The sequence below is a fragment of the Taurulus bubalis genome (assembly GCF_910589615.1).
Source record: "Taurulus bubalis genome assembly, chromosome: 19".
In the NCBI taxonomy this organism is placed as follows: Eukaryota; Metazoa; Chordata; class Actinopteri; order Perciformes; family Cottidae; genus Taurulus; species Taurulus bubalis.
Window position 1 is genome coordinate 8,235,302 of NC_136607.1, and position 19,035 is coordinate 8,254,336.

Genomic DNA, 19,035 nt, shown 5'->3' on the forward strand with positions numbered 1-19,035 from the left:
TTCAGCCATTTTTAAATCCTGTCCAGCAGTCGATCCGCTTGCAGAGAAACGTGCCGAGTCTCCCACTTCAGTTTGAACACACAAAGCCCAGTCCAGACCAAGAGGTGCTCAAACTGGAAATTCACACGTTTCTCTCAACTGTAGTGAAAAGACGGCGTCGGAATCCTTTGAGAGGACGGGGGGGGAAAAAAGACAGGCAGCGGTGTCCCAAAGATAACAAAGGACAAAACCAATAAACCTTAACACTTGATGTATCGAGTGAAAACAGTTATCGACACGTAATTCATTGTAGTATTCACATAATAAATAACATTTCCTCAAGTCATCCTCTCCACAGATAATGACATAATGCACTTCAGAAGGCATGTGGTCGGACTGTAAGGGCTGCGTCTACGGACAACCGCCGGCATGGGAACGAGGTGGCGCCATGCAACGCTACCGGTTGCCGTCAAATAAAAACTCCAAAAAACCAAAGACGATCATGATAAATCGTCTTCTGTGCTCACTATCGAAATCTGCAGACAGAGAGAGGGAGGAGAGAAAGAACAGGTTATTCAAATGTTTTGTGGCCGTTTGTGCGTCATCAGTTAAGACTGGGAGCAGCATGGGTCGGTCCAAAGTGAAAACTCCTCTAAAAGTTCAACATGTTGCATCTTGATTGTTACCATCGCAAACGAAGAGAAATCTGCTGCAGCTGTGAGGCGACTGCAGGAGGGATGCGTGTGTCCATCTTGTCTGGGTTTAGATTAATCCCTCTAATCTGTGTACAGAGCGATGTACTCTCAATGCACTAAGGATTACGGAAGGCCACAAGGTCAGGGGGAGAGTAGAGGTCATTGACATTTAGTCTCAAGCATCTGTGGCAGATTGAATTTATGTAAACTGCCCAGTTCTTCAAACTACCTTAAAATGTAAAACTTAAATTTGTCCCTTTTGCTAAATATTTCCCTAAAGTCAGGAGTTTATTGAGGAGCGTTGCATAAAGCCTCTTATATTGTCTCCTTGCCGAAGTGTTCAGCCTCAGGCTGTCAGTCATATTACAGCACATGTGCACTTCAGTTGCCATGGTTACCCCTCACTCACATCACCATATTTCTTACCTTTGCTTGTTAGCTAGTTCCTCCAAAATAGACAACAAAGAGAATACTAAATCAAAGAAGAAAACTGAAAGAAAACTGAGAACCATATTGTTATCTTCAGTCCAAAGACTATGAAAAGCTCAAAGTAAATTCAACCTTACAAATACACACAGCAGAAGATGTGGCAAGATGTCACCGACCAAATAAATGTAAGAAATCTTTTAAAGAAAGCTAACTAATGTTAATACACGACAGAGCTACAAAGTTGTTTGTGTAAACGCCAACAGTGCTAATGTTGACAATAACTAAAGGATGGCCATCGGGTTTTCCCTTTCCTAAAAAAAAAAAAAAAAAGTCTTGGCCTCTCCTTGTCTTCAAATACCATAAATTCAGCCATTGTCATTATGTTTCACAAATTATTTCACCCTTAAGAGAATGTATGGGTTCCTTAAAAAATTCTAAGGAAAATATTTTTGAAGGACCTTCTAAGGCTGAATACTTAAGAGATCAAAGGGGAATCCCTGACAACATCCAAAGGAAATCCTTTTGGGGATTTTATGCCGTTTTCTGAGGGTAACCTTTTATCATTAGAGAGGGCTTGTCATGCTTTTAGGGCACAGGGCTCTAAAAGGTGCTGTATCTGATAGCGGGAGATGACCGAGAGGTCGTTGACTCACCGCAGGGTAGGTGTGCCCCACGTTGGCGCCGTGCCGGGTAATGTCGATGTTGAGGTCTTCTTCTGTGGTCTTCAGGTAGACGGGGTTGTCAAAGTTCATGCTCTTCTGGTTCTTTAGCTGCCAGTTTCGCCACATCAGGTAGCCACCCCCTGCCGCCATCACCAGCAGCACTGAGCAGAGGGACAAAGGCAGTCAGATAATCCATAATATTCAGCATCAGGGCTGATATGCAGGCGTGTGTGTGGTTGTATGAAACCTTTCCTGTAGTAAATTGCTTGGCAGATGGGGTCTCGTTATATTACCATAATTGTATTTCAAGCCTTTACGACAGTATTCGACTACAACCCTTACATGACATGGAAACCCGTGTTTGTTTCAATGCATATGTTACGGACGGTGTCCTGTCTGGTATGCGCACATGTATTGTGCTTGTTTTGTGTTGCTTTGTTGTTGTTTTGTCTCCCCCTCCTGTTGTCTTTCTCACACTTCACAGATGTACACACCTGGTTCCAGTCATCCAATCAACCCTCCTGTTCCAGTTCTCCAATCAAACAGTCCCTCTGTTAATAGTCCTCCGTTTTGTCACGTCTCTCTGCCCCCCTGCATGCTGCACTCGGGTCTCTGAGGTTGAGTTGTGTCAGAGCTCGGTTTGAGCGCTGACTAGCTGTTAGTGCTTGCTTGCTTGTTTCCTTGCTTATGTTTTGTCTTTAGTTACGCCACCTTTGTGTAAACTATTTCTTGTTAGCAGCCTACTTTGGTTTTGTCATTGTCTTTGTTACTTCCTTTGGTTGTGCGCACAGGGTCAATGAGGACAGGTAAGATACCCTGGGGTTTACATCTTGCACACACGTAGGTTTACTTGTTGTTAATACCCTAGGTTAGAGTGAGCACCACCCCCTGTACTTTTTGGGTGCAAAGCACCTGTCAATGGGGGGATGGGGTTTTGTTAAGTTCTTTTCTTTGGTGCCACTGACAGTCCTTGTTGTTCCCTGTGTTGCGTTTTTTGTAAATATGTGTGACTGTACCCGCTCTTGTCCTAATCTGTTGTTTTTATGTTGCGTCCCACTCCGAGCCACCACGGGGCGTAACATAAATTGGGGGTTCGTCCGGGATCCTTGATCCTTTTAAGCAACAGGTTTGATGAGTGTTGGTGTGCAGTGCACACATCAAGTAGGCTGATAGGGTCGGTTAGGTTTGTTGAGGTTCGGCTTAAGGCTGTATTAAGACATAATGAGTACGTTTGATATTGCTGGGTTTCTTAGTGATCCTTCTGTGGAACAGATTGATCACTGTAAAAAAACGGATTTGTATGCCATCGCGGCACATTTTGACTTTGCGGTCTCAGCAAATCTGCTAAAGGCTGACTTGAAAGAAGCGGTTGTACGTCAGCTGGTAAAAAATAAGGTGCTTGGTACAGCCAGCAGTGCGACGGCTGGTGAGCCTACTATTCCACCCAAATTGTTGTCGTCTGGTACAGAGGACTGCCAGGAGGGAGAGGTAGTTGAGGGAGAGCTGGTTGAGGATGAGTCAGTTCCTTCTAATGGGGAGCTGAAGCCTCCTCGTACTGTGCCCAGATTTTCTCCCTTTTCTTTACCTAGGGTAAGCGATGATGCCCGCCATAAGCTACGCTTAGCGCGTTTGCAACTTGAGGCTCAGGAAAAAGAGAGAGATGCCGCATATAGTCACAAGTTAGCGATTCGGAAGATGGAGCTAGAAATGGAGGCGGACATCTCTAACCGCAAAATGGAGTTTAAGAGAATAGAATTAGAGATAGCAGCAGAAAAGGAGGTGAAGCTAAAGCGCCTAGAACTGGAAGCTGCTGCTGTAAGTTCAGCTCCGTCTCCTGGTCCTACGGGGTCCATACAATCTGGTCCCTCCACGTCTACCAGAGGTTTTGAGGTGAGCAGAAATGTAGTGTTGGTACCGCAATTTACCGCAAAGTGTTGGTACCGGCTGAAGTAGATGCTTATTTTACTGCTTTTGAGCGAGTTGCTACCTCACTGAAATGGCCAAAAGAGGTCTGATCAATACTGCTTCAGTGTAAACTGACAGGAAAAGCGCAGGAGATTTTAGCTGCATTGTCTCTAGAAGATAGTTTATGTTATGAGACTATTAAGACAGCTGTGCTTCGTGCCTACGAACTAGTGCCTGAGGCATATAGACAAAAGTTCAGGACTTGTAAAAAAGTGTTTAGCAAAACGTTCGTTGAGTTTGCCCGCGAGAAGAAGACTTTGTTTAATCGATGGTGCAAGGCAAGTGACGTGACTAATTTTGACACGCTGTCACAATTAATTCTCATTGAAGAGTTCAAGAATAGTCTGCCTGATCGAATGGTGACGTATCTCAATGAGCAAAAGGTAGGGACATTAGCGCAGGCTGCTGTGCTTGCTGATGAGTTTGTGTTATCGCACAAGCAAACTTTTGGGATGCCCCGATATGAGAGTAGGTCTTTTACTCCTTCTGCCTCGGCTAGAATGCCGACTAGTCCGCCACGTCCATTGCCACTCCGCTCCACGGAGGAACGGGAGTGTTTCTATTGTCACCGAACAGGTCACATAAAGAGTGACCGTTTTATGTTAAAACGGTCACATAAAAAGTGACCGTTTTATGTTAAAACGCAAGCTGTCACAGCCAAGCCAACGACCAAAAGAGGTTGGGATTGTGCGAACGTTGGTGGGTCCAGTGTCACTAGCCCCAGAGATGGAGGGTGATACCCTGGACCCCTGTTATAAGCCATTTATGTTCGATGGGCTGGTTTCCCTCAGCGCAGATAGGTTGAACCAGTGTCCAGTGCGCATACTTAGGGATACTGGCGCCTCTCAGTCTTTTATATTGTCAGACGTGTTACCTTTTTTGTGATGACACTGTCAGTGACTCTAGTGTGATTGTGCAAGGCGTTGAGATGGGGTTTGTGTCTGTGCCTCTCCATGAGGTACATTTATCCTGCGGCCTAGCCAATGGTGTGTTTAAAGTGGGCGTGCGCCCATCTTTGCCCGTTAGAGGTGTCACATTTCTGCTAGGGAATGACATCGCTGGTGGAAAAGTTATGCCAGTTTTAGAAGTTCTTGGACGACCTGAGATTTTGCAGCCTGATGTGTTGGCTCAGGACTTCCCTGAAGTGTTCCCAGCGTGTGTGGTCACCCGTGCTCAATCATGTAGGTTGGGTGAAACAGTTGATTTGTCGGATACTCTGTTCGCGACTGAGTTGTCTGGGCAGACTGTTTCCCCACCTGTGGTTACTCAGTCCACTGTTGAGCCGAGTGTCCCGCTTAAAGTTCAGGGTGATAAGTCCACCTTAGAGACAGCTAGGTTGCCAATGGTTCGAAGTAATCTTATTGCTGCTCAGAAGGAGGACGCTACTTTAGCCAAATGTTTTGCTGCAGCTCTTGCTCCAGAGAGTGCTCAGAATAAAGAAACGGAGTATTTCATGGAGAATGATCTCCTGATGCGGAGATGGAAATCTCGCGCTGATTTGGATAACGATTGGAGTAATGTCTTTCAAATTGTTGTGCCTACACCGTACCGACAGTCTGTTTTATCTCTGGCTCATGAACATCTCTGGTCTGGTCATCTAGGGATTACAAAGACCTATGACGGAGTGCTGCGGCAGTTCTTCTGGCCAGGATTGAAGCGAGATGCGTCTTCGTTTTGCCATACATGCCATGTCTGTCAGGTCACAGGGAAACCTAATCAGGTTATTAAGCCTGCGCCGCTTCACCCGGTTCCGGCTATTGGGGAACCGTTTGAGCACGTTTTGGTGGATTGTGTTGGCCCTCTGCCAAAAACGAAGTCTGGTAACCATCATGTGTGTTGCTACCCGGTACCCTGAAGAGATCCCTCTTAGGAGTATAACAGCGCAGTCAGTAGTTAAGGCCCTGATCAAGTTCTTTTCTACTTTCGGCCTCCCTAAGATCATGCAAACCGACCAAGGTACCAACTTCCTTTCGGGTATTTTCGAGCAGGTGTTAACATCACTGTCGATAACACACAGAGTCTCTAGTGCTTATCACCCAGAGTCGCAAGGGGCACTCGAACGATGGCATCAGACATTTAAGTCAGTGTTGCGCAAATATATAATGGAGAGCGGTAAGGAATGGGACGAAGGGGTCCCTTTAGCTTTATTTGCAGTTAGGGAAATAGTGCAAGAGTCACTAGGGTTTAGTCCAGCAGAGCTGGTATTTGGTCACACAGTTAGAGGCCCTTTAAGAGTCTTAAAGGACCAGCTAACGAGTGAGAGTTCGCCCACCCAGCGAAATGTGATGACCTACGTGAGTCGCTTCCGAGAACGACTGCACGAGGCTTGCCGTATTGCTAAGGAGAGTCTCTCTGTTGTACAACAGGGTATGAAGCGGCAGTTCGATAAGAAAGCACTTCCACGTTCTCTTCAAACAGGGGACTTGGTGTTAGTGTTGCTGCCCATTTCAGGTACTTCCATGAGTGCTCGATTTTCAGGTCCTTACACTATTGACAGGAGGTTGAGTGAAACTGACTATGTGGTCAGGACCCCTGATAGAAGGCGAAAAACCAGAGTATGTCATATAAACATGTTGAAAAAGTATTACACTAGAGGCGACGTCCAGTCTGAAACACGCGGTGCGCCTCTTGTAGCGACTGTGGCGCGGTGTCAGTAGCGGTGAGTCCTACTGTAGTGAGTGATGAGGATGGCTTGAGTTTGCGCAATGCCCAGCAACAGACCCCTCGGTTGTCAAACTCAGAGGTGTTGTTGAAACTTCCATCCTTAATGCATCATTTAAGCGGGGAGCAGGAAGCTGACCTACTCGGCCTGATCGCCGAGTTCCATTGTCTGTTTGGAGATGTGCCTACCCGCACTACGGTGCTACAGCATGACATTGATGTGGGTGAGTCCCGACCTATTAAACAGCACCCATACAGAGTAAATGCATACAAAAGATCTCGAATGAAAAAAGAGGTTGATTATTTACTGGAAAATAATTTAGCACAGCCCAGTTCCAGTCCATGGAGTTCTCCGTGCTTATTGGTTCCAAAGCCTGACACGACTGACAGATTCTGCACAGATTTTCGAAAGGTAAACAGTGTCACGGTGCCTGACTCATTTCCTATGCCCCGCGTAGATGATTGCGTGGATACCAAAGGATCAGCTCGCTATGTCACAAAGCTAGATCTATTGAAAGGTTATTGGCAAGTTCCCCTTTCACCACGGGCTTCTGCCATCAGTGCTTTTGTGACTCCTGATAATTTTTTGCAGTATTCAGTGATGGCTTTCGGGATGAGAAACGCTCCGGCCACTTTCCAGAGGTTGGTGAATATTGTGTTTAGTGGTGTGCCTAACTGTACTGCATATTTGGATGATGTGGTAATACACTCTGCAGAGTGGCCTGCTCATGTGGACTCGTTAAGAACAGTGTTTCAGCGACTGGCGGATGCGTCTCTGACACTGAACCTCGCGAAGTGTGAGTTTGGGAAGGCAACTGTGACCTACTTGGGTAAACAGGTGGGTTGAGGCCAGGTGCGTCCCTTGGAGGCCACGATCGCAGCTATCAAGTCTTTCCCAGTACCCACCACTCGGCGGGAGTTACGCCGATTCCTCGGAATGACTGGTTACTACAGAGGGTTCTGTAGGAACTTCTCTTCCGTTGCAGCCCCAATGACTGACTTGATCAGTCCATTGGTAAAGTTTGTCTGGTCAGATAGGTGTCAAGTCACCTTTGAAAGCTGTAAAGCACTATTGTGTAATGCCCCAGTACTAAGTGCTCCTGATTTTGATAAACCGTTTTCCATGGAAGTCGATGCGAGCGGTATTGGTGCTGGTGCAGTTTTGACTCAAATGGATTCTGAGGGTTTGGTCCACCCTGTAGGGTTCTTTTCGAAAAAGTTCAATAGTAGCCAGATGCGCTACTCGACCATAGAACAGGAGACGTTGGCTTTACTACTCGCGCTCCAGTTTTTTGAAGTTTATGTTGGGTCTAGTGCGGACCCTGTGGTGATTTACACAGACCACAATCCGCTGGTGTTTCTGCATCGGATGCACAATCACAACCAGCGACTAATGCGTTGGTTGTGTTTCTGCATCGGATGCACAATCACAACCAGCGACTAATGCGTTGGTCGTTGATTATCACGGGTTACAACTTGGTGATCCGCCACAAAAAGGGCACAGAAAATGTGTTTGCGGACGCTCTGTCTCGTATGTACCCACTGTAGGTCAGTAGTTACTGGTGAGCAGATTTTTGGTTTTAAGGGATGGTTTGAGGTATCGTCAGCCATGGGCTGACTCTTTATGGGGGGGAGTGTTACGGGCGGTGTCCTGTCTGGTATGCGCCCATGTATTGTGCTTGTTTTGTGTTGCTTTGTTGTTGTTTTGTCTCCCCCTCCTGTTGTCTTTCTCACACTTCACAGATGTACACACCTGGTTCCAGTCATCCAATCAACCCACCTGTTCCAGTTCTCCAATCAAACAGTCCCCCTGTTAATAGTCCTCCGTTTTGTCACGTCTCTCTCTGCCCCCCTGCATGCTGCACTCGGGTCTCTGAGGTTGAGTTGTGTCAGAGCTCGGTTTGAGCGCTGACTAGCTGTTAGTGCTTGATTGCTTGTTTATGTTTCGTCTTTAGTGACGCCACCTTTGTGTAAACTATTTCTTGTTAGCAGCCTAGTTTGGTTTTGTCATTGTCTTTGTTACTTCCTTTGGTTGTGCGCACAGGGTCAATGAGGACAGGTAAGATACCCTGGGGTTTACATCTTGCACACACGTAGGTTTACTTGTTGTTAATACCCTAGGTTAGAGTGAGCACCACCCCCTGTACTTTTTGGGTGCAAAGCACCTGTCAATGGGGGGCGATGGGGTTTTGTTAAGTTCTTTTCTTTGGTGCCACTGACAGTCCTTGTTGTTCCCTGTGTTGCGTTTTTTGTAAATAAGTGTGACTGTACCCGCTCTTGTCCTAATCTGTTGTTTTTATGTTGCGTCCCACTCCGAGCCACCACGGGGCGTAACAGCATACAATAGTCTCGAGAGTGAGTGCGAGTGAGTTTTGTACGCACAGACAGGCAGTATGGCCCAGGCAGCAGTAGACCCTCTGGCTGTGGCGTCCACCTGGATCGACGTGCTCACGTTTGCCTCTGAGAAAAAAAAAGACAAAAACAAAGCACAGGTCAACACTTTACACCCAATACACACTTTTCAGGACATCAAGTTCAGTTGAAGGACATGTTAAAAAAAAGGTTTAGTCAGAAGTTAGACTGACACATACCATGTCAGATGGCTAGTGTGTGTATGCTTGATCATTACTACAAAGAGCTGAACCAAAACGCCTCAAGTGAAGGACGTCTATTGAGGGATACTGGGAAAACGGGGCCACAATGACCGTGAGCCATCATGAGTCCAGAGGATATTCAAATGCCCTCTTTTTGGAATAACCATGAACATGTGTTAAGATAGACAATAAAATGAATACATCTAAAAAAAAATAATAATATGAAAACATTTTTCTTCCGCTGGGTCAACATGACCCAGTCTGAGTGTTTCGGTGTCAGCGACGAGTGAGTGACATGACTGGCAAACAGCTCGGCTGAAAGACTTCAGGACAAAGAGACAAAAAACTGTGTTTGTTAACTCATGTTCTTCCTGCCAGTCGGTCTGCTGCCAAATGCCTTGGTGACGTAATCAACACGGCAACTACAAAATTCTAATTCGTTGAAAAAAGAAAAGAAAAAAAGGAGCCGGTTACTCTTTGGTTTTTCTTATGGGCAACAGACCCAACCTGTGTCAGTCAGCCTGTTAGTTCCTGCTGTGAAAGTAAATCTTTACAGAACAGCTCACCGGAAATTACAAAGGCTTTGAAAGAAATTCAACTTTACTATAGTTTTTTTTTTATCCAGCATTACTCAAACAGGGTAAAACATTGCATGGGATTGTGGATTTTCAGCAGCGGCTTAGTACATATTTTCAGCAGCAAGACGATGTTTGTGGGATTGAATCAAATAACGCTGCATTCATTGTATTAAAAAAGGAACACGTCAACCAGTGCAACAGTGTGGCTCATGTGTTTTTAACAAGGAGCTCCATGGCACAGAGGAAGAAGATCAGGCTTTGATGCACACAAACACAGTACTAGGTTCAGTTCAGTGCTGGTTTTGGTCTTTTCATAGAATGTGTTCACCATAAGAAAGTAGAAGTCTGCTGATGATCCATTTTAATTTTCATGTTTTAGTACCTTTTTGGTTATACATTTGTATACCCTGTACTAATCAAGGTCTGCAATTTGAGTTTCCATGGAATGTTGTATTGCCACACACACACCAAAGTGGAACTTGGTTTTGGTGGCTGTTTGTACTTCCCAGGGTCGGCCACTAGGTGCTGCTCTGCTCCCGGGCTGTACTTTCAGACAAACTTCTCTGGTGCAGAGTTTGATGCCAAACTAAAATATCTTCCTCAGCAGCTCATTCTACAGTAACAATGGATCAGAACATAAAACACTGTGCAGATTCATCCAAAGAAGTCTACAGTTTTGCATGTGCAACTAACTGAATTAAAGTCATGAGAATGTAATGCTGTAATCAGAAACGAACAAGAACTCATCAGCCACCCTTGTGTTGCTGATCAGGGTCCCCGTTTCAACCAACTGCATTTTTCAGAGGATTAGGAGAGGAAACACATCCTTCTAGCACAGGTTAACACATTTAAAAAAAAACTTGAGTCTGAAATGTTTACAGGACTGGTCACTCTGGTTAAATCTACATACAGCTGAAGTCAAGCCTCAAATTTGAATCAAGAGAAACACACAGCACATGCACAATGCAACAAAAATCAATCGTTAATGAGAAAATAGGAGCAGCCTCCCGGATTAGATTCTGGTTAGATCAGCGGCACAACAACATGAACAAAACATTTCCCCAGCTATACTCCGATCATGGCACAAAGCATGTGTTAATTTGATCGTTGAATAGATTACACATGAATTAGGATACAATCCAAAGGGAAATGTGTAGAAAGCAATTCATGACATATTTTTGCAGTGAGATAAGAGAAAAATCTCAAAAACAGAAAAGGGAAAATGTAGCCTGAGGAAAAACATGAGTAATATCTAAAGAACATAATACTATGTTATTAATAAAAAAGCACACCAGCAAGGATTTCTCAACAGCCACAGGTTGTCAAAAGTTCGAAGCGAAGCTGAAAACATTTAGTTTCATTATAGACTTGTTATGGCTCACAACTTTCAGGCCCGAGTCATAGACCAGAGGAGAGTTGGAATAGATGTCCAGTTTAACAAATAAAAAATAGAAAAAGGGCACTTGATTCCATATTAAGGAAGAAGAGCAACTTATTTCATGTTTTAACAAAGCCCAACATGCTTTAAAGCGAGGCAGCGAAGGCAGGCAGCAGACGGTGTTACCTGGGGATGGGCGTATCAGAGGTTTCCCATCATCCTTTGAGGGACCTTTGGTAGAATGGTCTGTCACAGAGAGAGCCAAGAGTCATGCTTTTGATATCAAAACAGGCTACAGAAGTTGCCCCATTTTTAAACTGTACACACGCAAAGTAGGCTTTGAAAATAGACCAGATCTCAGGAGACTGTAGTAAATAAACACTCGATAGATGAAAAGCAGGATCCATTTTCTGTTCAGCGAGAGCGCAGCCATCACCAAGCGAAGACAAAGACCTACATTCACACGGAAGCAGCTTTACAAATCGACAGACACAATCCTAATGGTTTTCCCTGCAGTTAGACAAACAAAAGCTGGGAAGGGGAGTAGACGACATTCAGAAGAAACTTAACGGGTCTAAAGCCACATTGCACAGGAAACTGTATTGATCACATCAGCTCTACCAGCAGCGCTACAATCACGACCGGCAGCTGCAGCAACAATAAAATCCTTCCAGGCGAATCAATGCAGCCTTGATTGCATAGGCAGCGAAGTGTTGCTGTGTTTAGTGTAAAAAAAAAAAAACCACAGGGCCGCTAGGTCTCCTGTGTAGGAGTTGGAAATTAATGCACATCATTCTGTCTGCCAAACAATACAACAGTAAGCACGGTTTCCAAAGCCTGCAGCTACAGGACACTAAACAAGCGCTGAAGCAAGTCATCAGTAAGCTGAGCAGCAGAAAAAATAAATTGACAAACCTTCAGTTATTTATCAAGCAAAAAAGGCAAACATTAAGAGCACTCTAACATTTTAGCATTGTACTCCTATAACACTGTCCGACACACAATGGACAAGTAAAAAAGATATCAGGATCACAGTTTATGCAGCAGAACCAGCGAGATCATCCGTTTTGTTCCACACTTTCTTCCAGTTTGAAACCCTCAATCTAAAAACCTACAGGTTCGACTAATGATGAATACTATCATAGAAGTGTGGAACTAAGTGGAGACCCAACATCCTTTATTTTATCCAGAGTTTGTTTAGACTGAAGGAAAGATCTCCCCATTTGCCTCTGAAAGCGGTTATTTTAATCCCTCAATGGTAGTTTCAGGTTCAACCCATGAAGTGAAGCGCATTGCTTTTTACTTCTTTCACTAACGAGATTAGAGCCGGCCAAAGCTGCAGCCGCACAATGCTCTACAGTTCCTACTCGCTTCAGCTGCAACGGCTGTAAAATGGGATAAATATGTCAGCTGGTGGTTCAGTAAAGAGCACCGAGGCTTTTGGCTACAGCCCAACTAGGAGCATTCAGCCAGTGACAGGCATCCCTCTTTAACTCCTCCCACACTATTCGCACATTCAAAAACGGTACAGACTGGCATGTAAACACAACTGTAGAAACACACACATGCACACAAAGACGCTCACGAGACAACCTGAGCATGCACGGAAATGTGCAGAAGTGCCCACACTGAGAGTCTTGGATAAAAATAAAAGGAGTTTGCATGAATCAACATGCTAGAAACGCACCCGAGAGCTGAATGCATGCACTCACAAGCTGTATAAAATAGAGCAGTGTGACTGTCTTTATTCCTGCAGAGAATAACAAATAAAAACGAGCACAAAAACACTGTCCGGGTGGTACACTGAGTTATCACAGCAGTGGTAAAAAGCCTGGAGGCAGTTCTAGATTCCCAAACAGCCCATGAAGAGGAGAGTCAGGCTGCAGGGACTTTCACTACACGAAGACCATTACACTTCTTTGGACCAGGCACATTCGTATTGGTGCAGAGAGTTAGTCTCTCCCTACTTTGGTTCCATACCTCTATTCCTGATTATATTTACTTTTTAATCATACAAATGGGTTGGGTGTTGTGGTAAAATGCATGCAATAATGAAGTATGGCGTCTGAATGCTTTAACTGACGTGCATGTCGAACGGCGTCACCTTCAGCTTCTTTGTACAACCAGGGGCATATTTTCCAAATAGTTGGACTATTTTAAATAAGTAATGTCAAAATTTACTCTGCATATAAGTGTATTAAAAAGAAGACACCCACATTTTTTTTACTTATTTCTCCAATATAAAAAATTAATCTGAGAAACATTTGAGGTAGATATAATTGGTGCAGAAAAAAGATGGAGACAGGCTGCACAAACAGTCATGAAACTCTGGAAACGGAGTCTCAGTTCTCACTTTGAAGAAAGTAAAGAGGAGAAGTCTTGAAGAAAACTGAAGAGGCTAACTAGGCAGACTCTCACTCAGGAGGGCAGGAGGGACGGAGTTTCCAGGGAGATGTTCCAGTACTCTGTCAACACTAGTGTCTCGCTCTGCAGTTTGAGTCCAATTAGGAGTGTATGTGCACTGAATCCAGCCGTCAGGTTCCCATCTGACGCTGCTTCAGTATGAAAAGGCTAATCTTTAGGAGTGCAGAAAGGAGCTGGGCGGTTAAAACAACTAAAGCAGATCAGGGAGAGAGCAACGTTTTACAGCAACCTTTTCACAGCAAAGAGAAAGATTGATGAACGCTAATTTGATCATATTGAACGCAACATGGAAGGTAGTAACAAGTACTTTGTCAGAGAAAACACACTTGAGCGCTCAGGGAAAAAGTGACAAATAACCATTAAGTATTAAAGAAATAGTTTCCCGGTTTGGTGAGATCTTGACTTTCCTGCACTGACCTCAATCAACCAACACTTTTGGGATGAACAGGAATGTTGACTGAGAGCCAGGCTGGCTACAGTGAACAAAGCCCTGCAGTCAAGTTTCAACATCTCGTGGAAAGCCTTCCCAGAACAGTGGAGGCTCTTATTGCTGCAGAAGATCTTCCATAGTATTTTGAATGCCTTGTTCAACATTCGCACACGGCTGTTTGCAGTCACATCTCACTCATGAGTCCAGGGAATGGAAGGTACCTCAGAGGAAGGAGCATCAACCTATGGGGAACTCTTTTACCCTCCCAAAACAGAAGACTTGAAAGGGCAGAGCTGTAGCCGAGATGTGAACAAGGACGGTGTCAAGACTTGCCAAAAAGACACTGAAAAACTGGATCGCAAAAATCACTTCTGTTCAGCTGTCACACTACTAACACAGACAGACAGCTGGGTTTGTTGCTGCCAGAGGGAACACACTCACAGAGAAACATGCTTGAGCGGCTCGAAAACAGAGGAAAAAAAGGGAGGGAGTGAGAATAAGTCTCCTTTGTTGCATCAAAGCCAGTTTAACCCAAAGAATTAGATTCAATTAATGCCGTTTCTTACAAATTATTCGGTGCTTTGGGGGATGAGATCCACCATGAAGCCCAGCCCCCTTTGCCTTTTGCTTTTAAAGCAATTGTACAAGAGGCACATTTAAGACAAGCAGCGCAGTAAAGGGGAGACGACGCAGAGGGGAATGCACAGGGTTGACGTTGTGTACAGTAATTGAAATAATGCACATTAGCACGTTGAGCAGCTACAGGTTTATCGTGCGTTCGGTGGTTCAACCCGCCCCGGCTTGTCCTCCTCAAACATAAAAAGGCAAACATTTTCCCCATGATGGCATCCACATGTCCTAAAGGCATCAAAAGACTAATTAAAGATTAGTCAGATTATTGGTAATTTTTATCCTTTAAGTTTCTATTTTGTTTCTTGAAATACTTCCAGTTTTGGTCCTATAAACCGTCAGGATTCTCTATGATTATTAATATTCCAGGTGTATAGAAGGTGTGGTATATGTATGTATGCATGTTTAGATTTTAGCATTTCCATATATTATAGTTTAATGATAGTTAGGCTTTTATATATTCAATGTCATTCAAAATGTACAGCTTTCATAAAGGACTGGAGCTTGATAAGCTGTTTGTGTGTTTACAGCTATTTATAGTTTCAGTTTCATGCTCTGCATTGTAGCAATGTTAAATGACAACGTCCCTCTAAAATATAATGAATTCAACTATTTTCACACAAAAGATATTTCTCCTGTAAATTGCAATTTGAGTTGGATTAATGAGTTTCCTCTCGCCACGACGGGCAAGGTGAGCGTCCTGCTTCACAAATACTGTTGCTCACAAATGGGCAATACATTTGCGAGTCCTACAAAGACTCTTACATGGTCATGAATAGATCACAAGTATGGCATTTGTTTGGATTATAGAAACCCGTCTAAATAAAGGCGGAAAAATCTAATGTTGCAAATTATAACTTACATGTTGCGTTGCTGTGGTCCTTGTTCAGGTGTAAAACATGACAAATAAATAAGCAAAATAAATAATTTTTCATCGGCGTGGTGCTGTGACTCACCAGGTCTGCAGCGTTGGCCGTCAGCAGCCAGCTCCTGCCCCTCTGGACACACACAGGTGTATCTGGGGGAGTGTTTGTTGATTTGCGGTGCAGGCAGACACAAGTAGCCACAGCCTCCGTTTTCACCTCTCTCTGCACACCAGTTAGTGCCTGCACACAAGTGTCAACAGCTCAGATTATTTTAATAATATACATTAGAAAATTTGCAATCAAGTTGTAGTACAGCAGTTAGCAGATATGTTGCATGCCTGTATGATAACGTCTTCAACTGCTTCTGCTACATTTGTCACACGAGTCATTACACAGAAAAATGGAAAGTTTGACCATTTACAGTTCAATAGCAGTAAATAATAGACTTAACGCTGATGAGCATGTGATAGCAAGAAAGCACGCAAGACTGTTTTTCAAAAAAGCAAAAACCTACTGGTTCCTTCCATTACAACAAAAATGGTACTCAGTTCTTACTGTACCTGCGTCATGGGTAATACAGTAATTTCTCATCATTAAATCAGTGCAGCAGATGGTGAAAAGAAAAAAAGAAAAAGAGTATCTGAAAAGCTCTGAATTTGAGGTTGCTCTGGCGTCAGAGCCTGCAGGACTCCAATAATACAATTTTCCAGCTCAATAATCATTCATGTCCATTATTTCCCCCTGCCTCTCTACTCGTTCCACTCCCAGCAGGGTCTTACCAGACAGCTGGATCAGCTCGTGGTACACGATGATGTCCTGGGGGTCATTCAGGTTGCTGGCCAGCGTCACCACGTCGGAGCCTGTGAACTTGTTTGCGCCGTAGATGGCTTTATTTTCACCATCTGTCCAGAAGACTCGATCCTGAGGACAGGAAGAGAAAGCACATTGTCCATTTCATGGCCAATAACTACAGCACTGGAACGGTTTATATAGGATTCCACAGAAGGCATTCTTCCACAATGGCCATTTATCAAAACTGAAAACTGTCATCCATTGTTAAACTTCTTTTGGCTTTAAAATAAGTATCGATACCAATTGGTTTTACCAACCAACGTAACTTACAGCAGCTTAACGTAATCATGATGTAAATACTAAGGCTGTAACGGTGTAAACGTCACAGTATGGGGTTCACGGTCTGGTGCACGCAGAACACAGCCTGTAGATTAATGCACAAAACCTATAGCCATCAGCAGGTTTACGGTCAGATACAACAGCAATGAAGAGACAGTAGAGTCTACGCCGAGGACAGAGTCAGTGCTGCAGTTCCAATAGTTTGATATAATCCCTTACGGTTTGGCTTCTTTGGAATTTAAATTAGTTTCCGTGAGGCATATTTAAACATTGTATCTCTTGCATCAAACAAGGAGTCCAAAACCAGTCAATACAGTTATCTTTCATCACTACAAATCAACCATTTATGTAGTAATACAGACTTCACAGAAATTGTTCGTCACACAACCACACCAAGACAGCTCGTTCACGGCAAAGCTCATTTTCCTCATCAACACGAGAAAGTGATTTCCAAGAGATTTGAGAAAAAGAATATAGCGGTATTGTCTTTTTAAAAATCCCATTTAGGTTACATTAGCTTCTTAGGTTTGGATGATTTCCCCTCACAAATGGGAGTGATGGAGTTGTAGAGCATACATATTAAGCTCAGGAGTATCACATTAGCTGAATTTAGGAAGATGCTAAAAAGGGTTTTAATAAAGCTATAACTATAGTGTCACTGTACACCGTTTAGTTATTTAATGTAACATTTGTGCACTACAGTGTTCAGGCTGGAGCTGTACCATAAGCACATGTGTCTGCAACAAATGTGTCAGCTGTCTGAGCGAGAGCGAGGTAGCAGTTGTACGAGTGGGTGGAAGTGAGCGAGACCGCGATAGAGGCACATTTCCATGAATCAGAAAGATGTGAAAGACACTACTGATATATGAAAAGCCAGGTTTTAACCAGCATATATCATTGTTAGTGTGCCTATCCTTAACATTAGGCCATTATAGTTTTCAGATACAAGATGTGACCCACCAAGTGCAGCTGCTTTCCACAGTGTTGATTTAAGAGTTTTTGGTCTTGGCGCATACAAATGAAGTTCAATTTTGAAGTGAACAAGAGTGCCTTCATGACCTATCACTGCACACACAAGGGCAGCTGTAGCCAAAAGCTGCCAAACTCAACCAACGATCCCCAAGTACCACCTTCTACTGTAGAGACCAACAATGTAACAATGAAAGAACCACCTTGCCTTTGCTCTGGCCCTGTGACGGTAAATCCCAGATTGATGTAGCAATGCATTTAGCCTGATAGTGTCTTCAGCTTTCGAGAAGTGGCGCCGCACAACAGGCTTTTATGTCACTGAACAGTCAGGGCCAGCTTCGTCGCCTGCCTCCCGACCTTGTAACCACTTCAAAACTCAACACTTTAATCAACAACCGAGTCTGAAGCCCACTGCGATTAGATACCTTTAACGTTAGTTCATGCCATGTCAGACATTACATTTTACATCATTGTAATGCTAAATGTAAATAACTTGTCAGTCATGAAATTGAATGACAATTTCTGGGTTTTAATTTAAGGAAATGGGGCAGTTGGAGAGAAAATGTTTTGGAATAAATGCTCTCGTGAGTTCTGCAAAAAAAGTAAAAGGAAAAAAAGAAACTCACGACACGCTTCACTGTTTGCACAGCTCTGACTCAGGAATTTCAAGAGGGGCCGCTGTACATATTCTGAAGGTCCCGTGTAAAAGAGAATATAATAGCAGCAGTACCTCAAACACAGTGAGAGCGAAGGGATGAGCCAGGTATTCCGAAGACTGGAGTACTTTCTTCCTGTTGTCTCCGTTCAGGTCGACGCTACAGAGCATGTGAAGCTTCGAGTCAACCCAGTACAACCTGCCTTTGATCAGATCTGTGAGGAAGATGAAGCGTAAAAAAAAACGAGCGTAAAAAAAGCGAGCGTCAGAGAAGGCAAGATATGACACATGGAGTGAAGAAATAACAGAAGGGTGGATTGTTCGACGACGATAGAAAAAGACAGGGACAGAATAATTACACAATGTAAGAGAGTGATACAAGGGAGACGCCCAGATAAACATTGAATAAAAGGGTGTTGACAGGAAATGAGACCAAGGAGTGGAAGAATAGAGGGATGAAAGAACACAGAAGAGGAATGGCGGGTAGAGATAAGGATAAAGGAAAAGGGGGAGAAAGGAAATCAAAATCAATATAACATTTCATTAACGAGGACAAATCGATGGCTTTTCCTCAGTCACGAAGAGGGCGAAAGAGAAACCCAACAAAGGAGAGCATTGTGATGGTATGGATACAATTTAAATACTGAAGTTGAAGCGTAATAGTTTAGGTCTTAATTTTAAATCACTGCAAGTATTAAGACTGCAATTAATTGAAGTGGCAGTTTAAAAAAAGAAAAAAAAAAGTAAATAAATGGAAGGGGCAGATACAATTTATATACGCCAGAGAGTCCAAACATTAGTTGCAGTCTAACTGCTGATAAATAGTGACGTGCATAAACTAGCTGAAAAGCAGCTACAAGAGGCTGGAACGAGATCATGGGATTGAACTATAGCTGCTGTTTAACAGTATTAGGTGGAATGGTCCCAGTCTTTTGTTGGAACAGCAGTGAAGGAAAATGTGGTGTGATGTATGAGCACTTGTGGACGAG

The 19,035-nt window shown here is 43.8% G+C and overlaps 1 protein-coding gene across 2 annotated transcripts in view; it reads right to left on the reverse strand.

Moving 5' to 3' along the window:
* Positions 1 to 357: 357 nt before the first annotated feature.
* vldlr (very low density lipoprotein receptor) overlaps positions 358 to 19,035 on the reverse strand; it is a gene marked incomplete at its 5' end in the record, with an annotated part of 49,541 nt that continues 30,863 nt past the window's right edge. Inside the window, 7 exons of one of the 2 annotated variants that reach the window (XM_079235566.1) lie at positions 358 to 515; positions 1,757 to 1,926; positions 8,774 to 8,851; positions 11,128 to 11,187; positions 15,382 to 15,531; positions 16,071 to 16,212; positions 18,122 to 18,261. In XM_079235566.1, coding sequence (XP_079091692.1) covers positions 480 to 515; positions 1,757 to 1,926; positions 8,774 to 8,851; positions 11,128 to 11,187; positions 15,382 to 15,531; positions 16,071 to 16,212; positions 18,122 to 18,261 — 776 coding nt within the window. In that variant the 3' untranslated portion in view covers positions 358 to 479. The remainder of the gene's footprint in view (positions 516 to 1,756; positions 1,927 to 8,773; positions 8,852 to 11,127; positions 11,188 to 15,381; positions 15,532 to 16,070; positions 16,213 to 18,121; positions 18,262 to 19,035) is intronic. The other variant, XM_079235567.1, reaches the window with a different exon arrangement.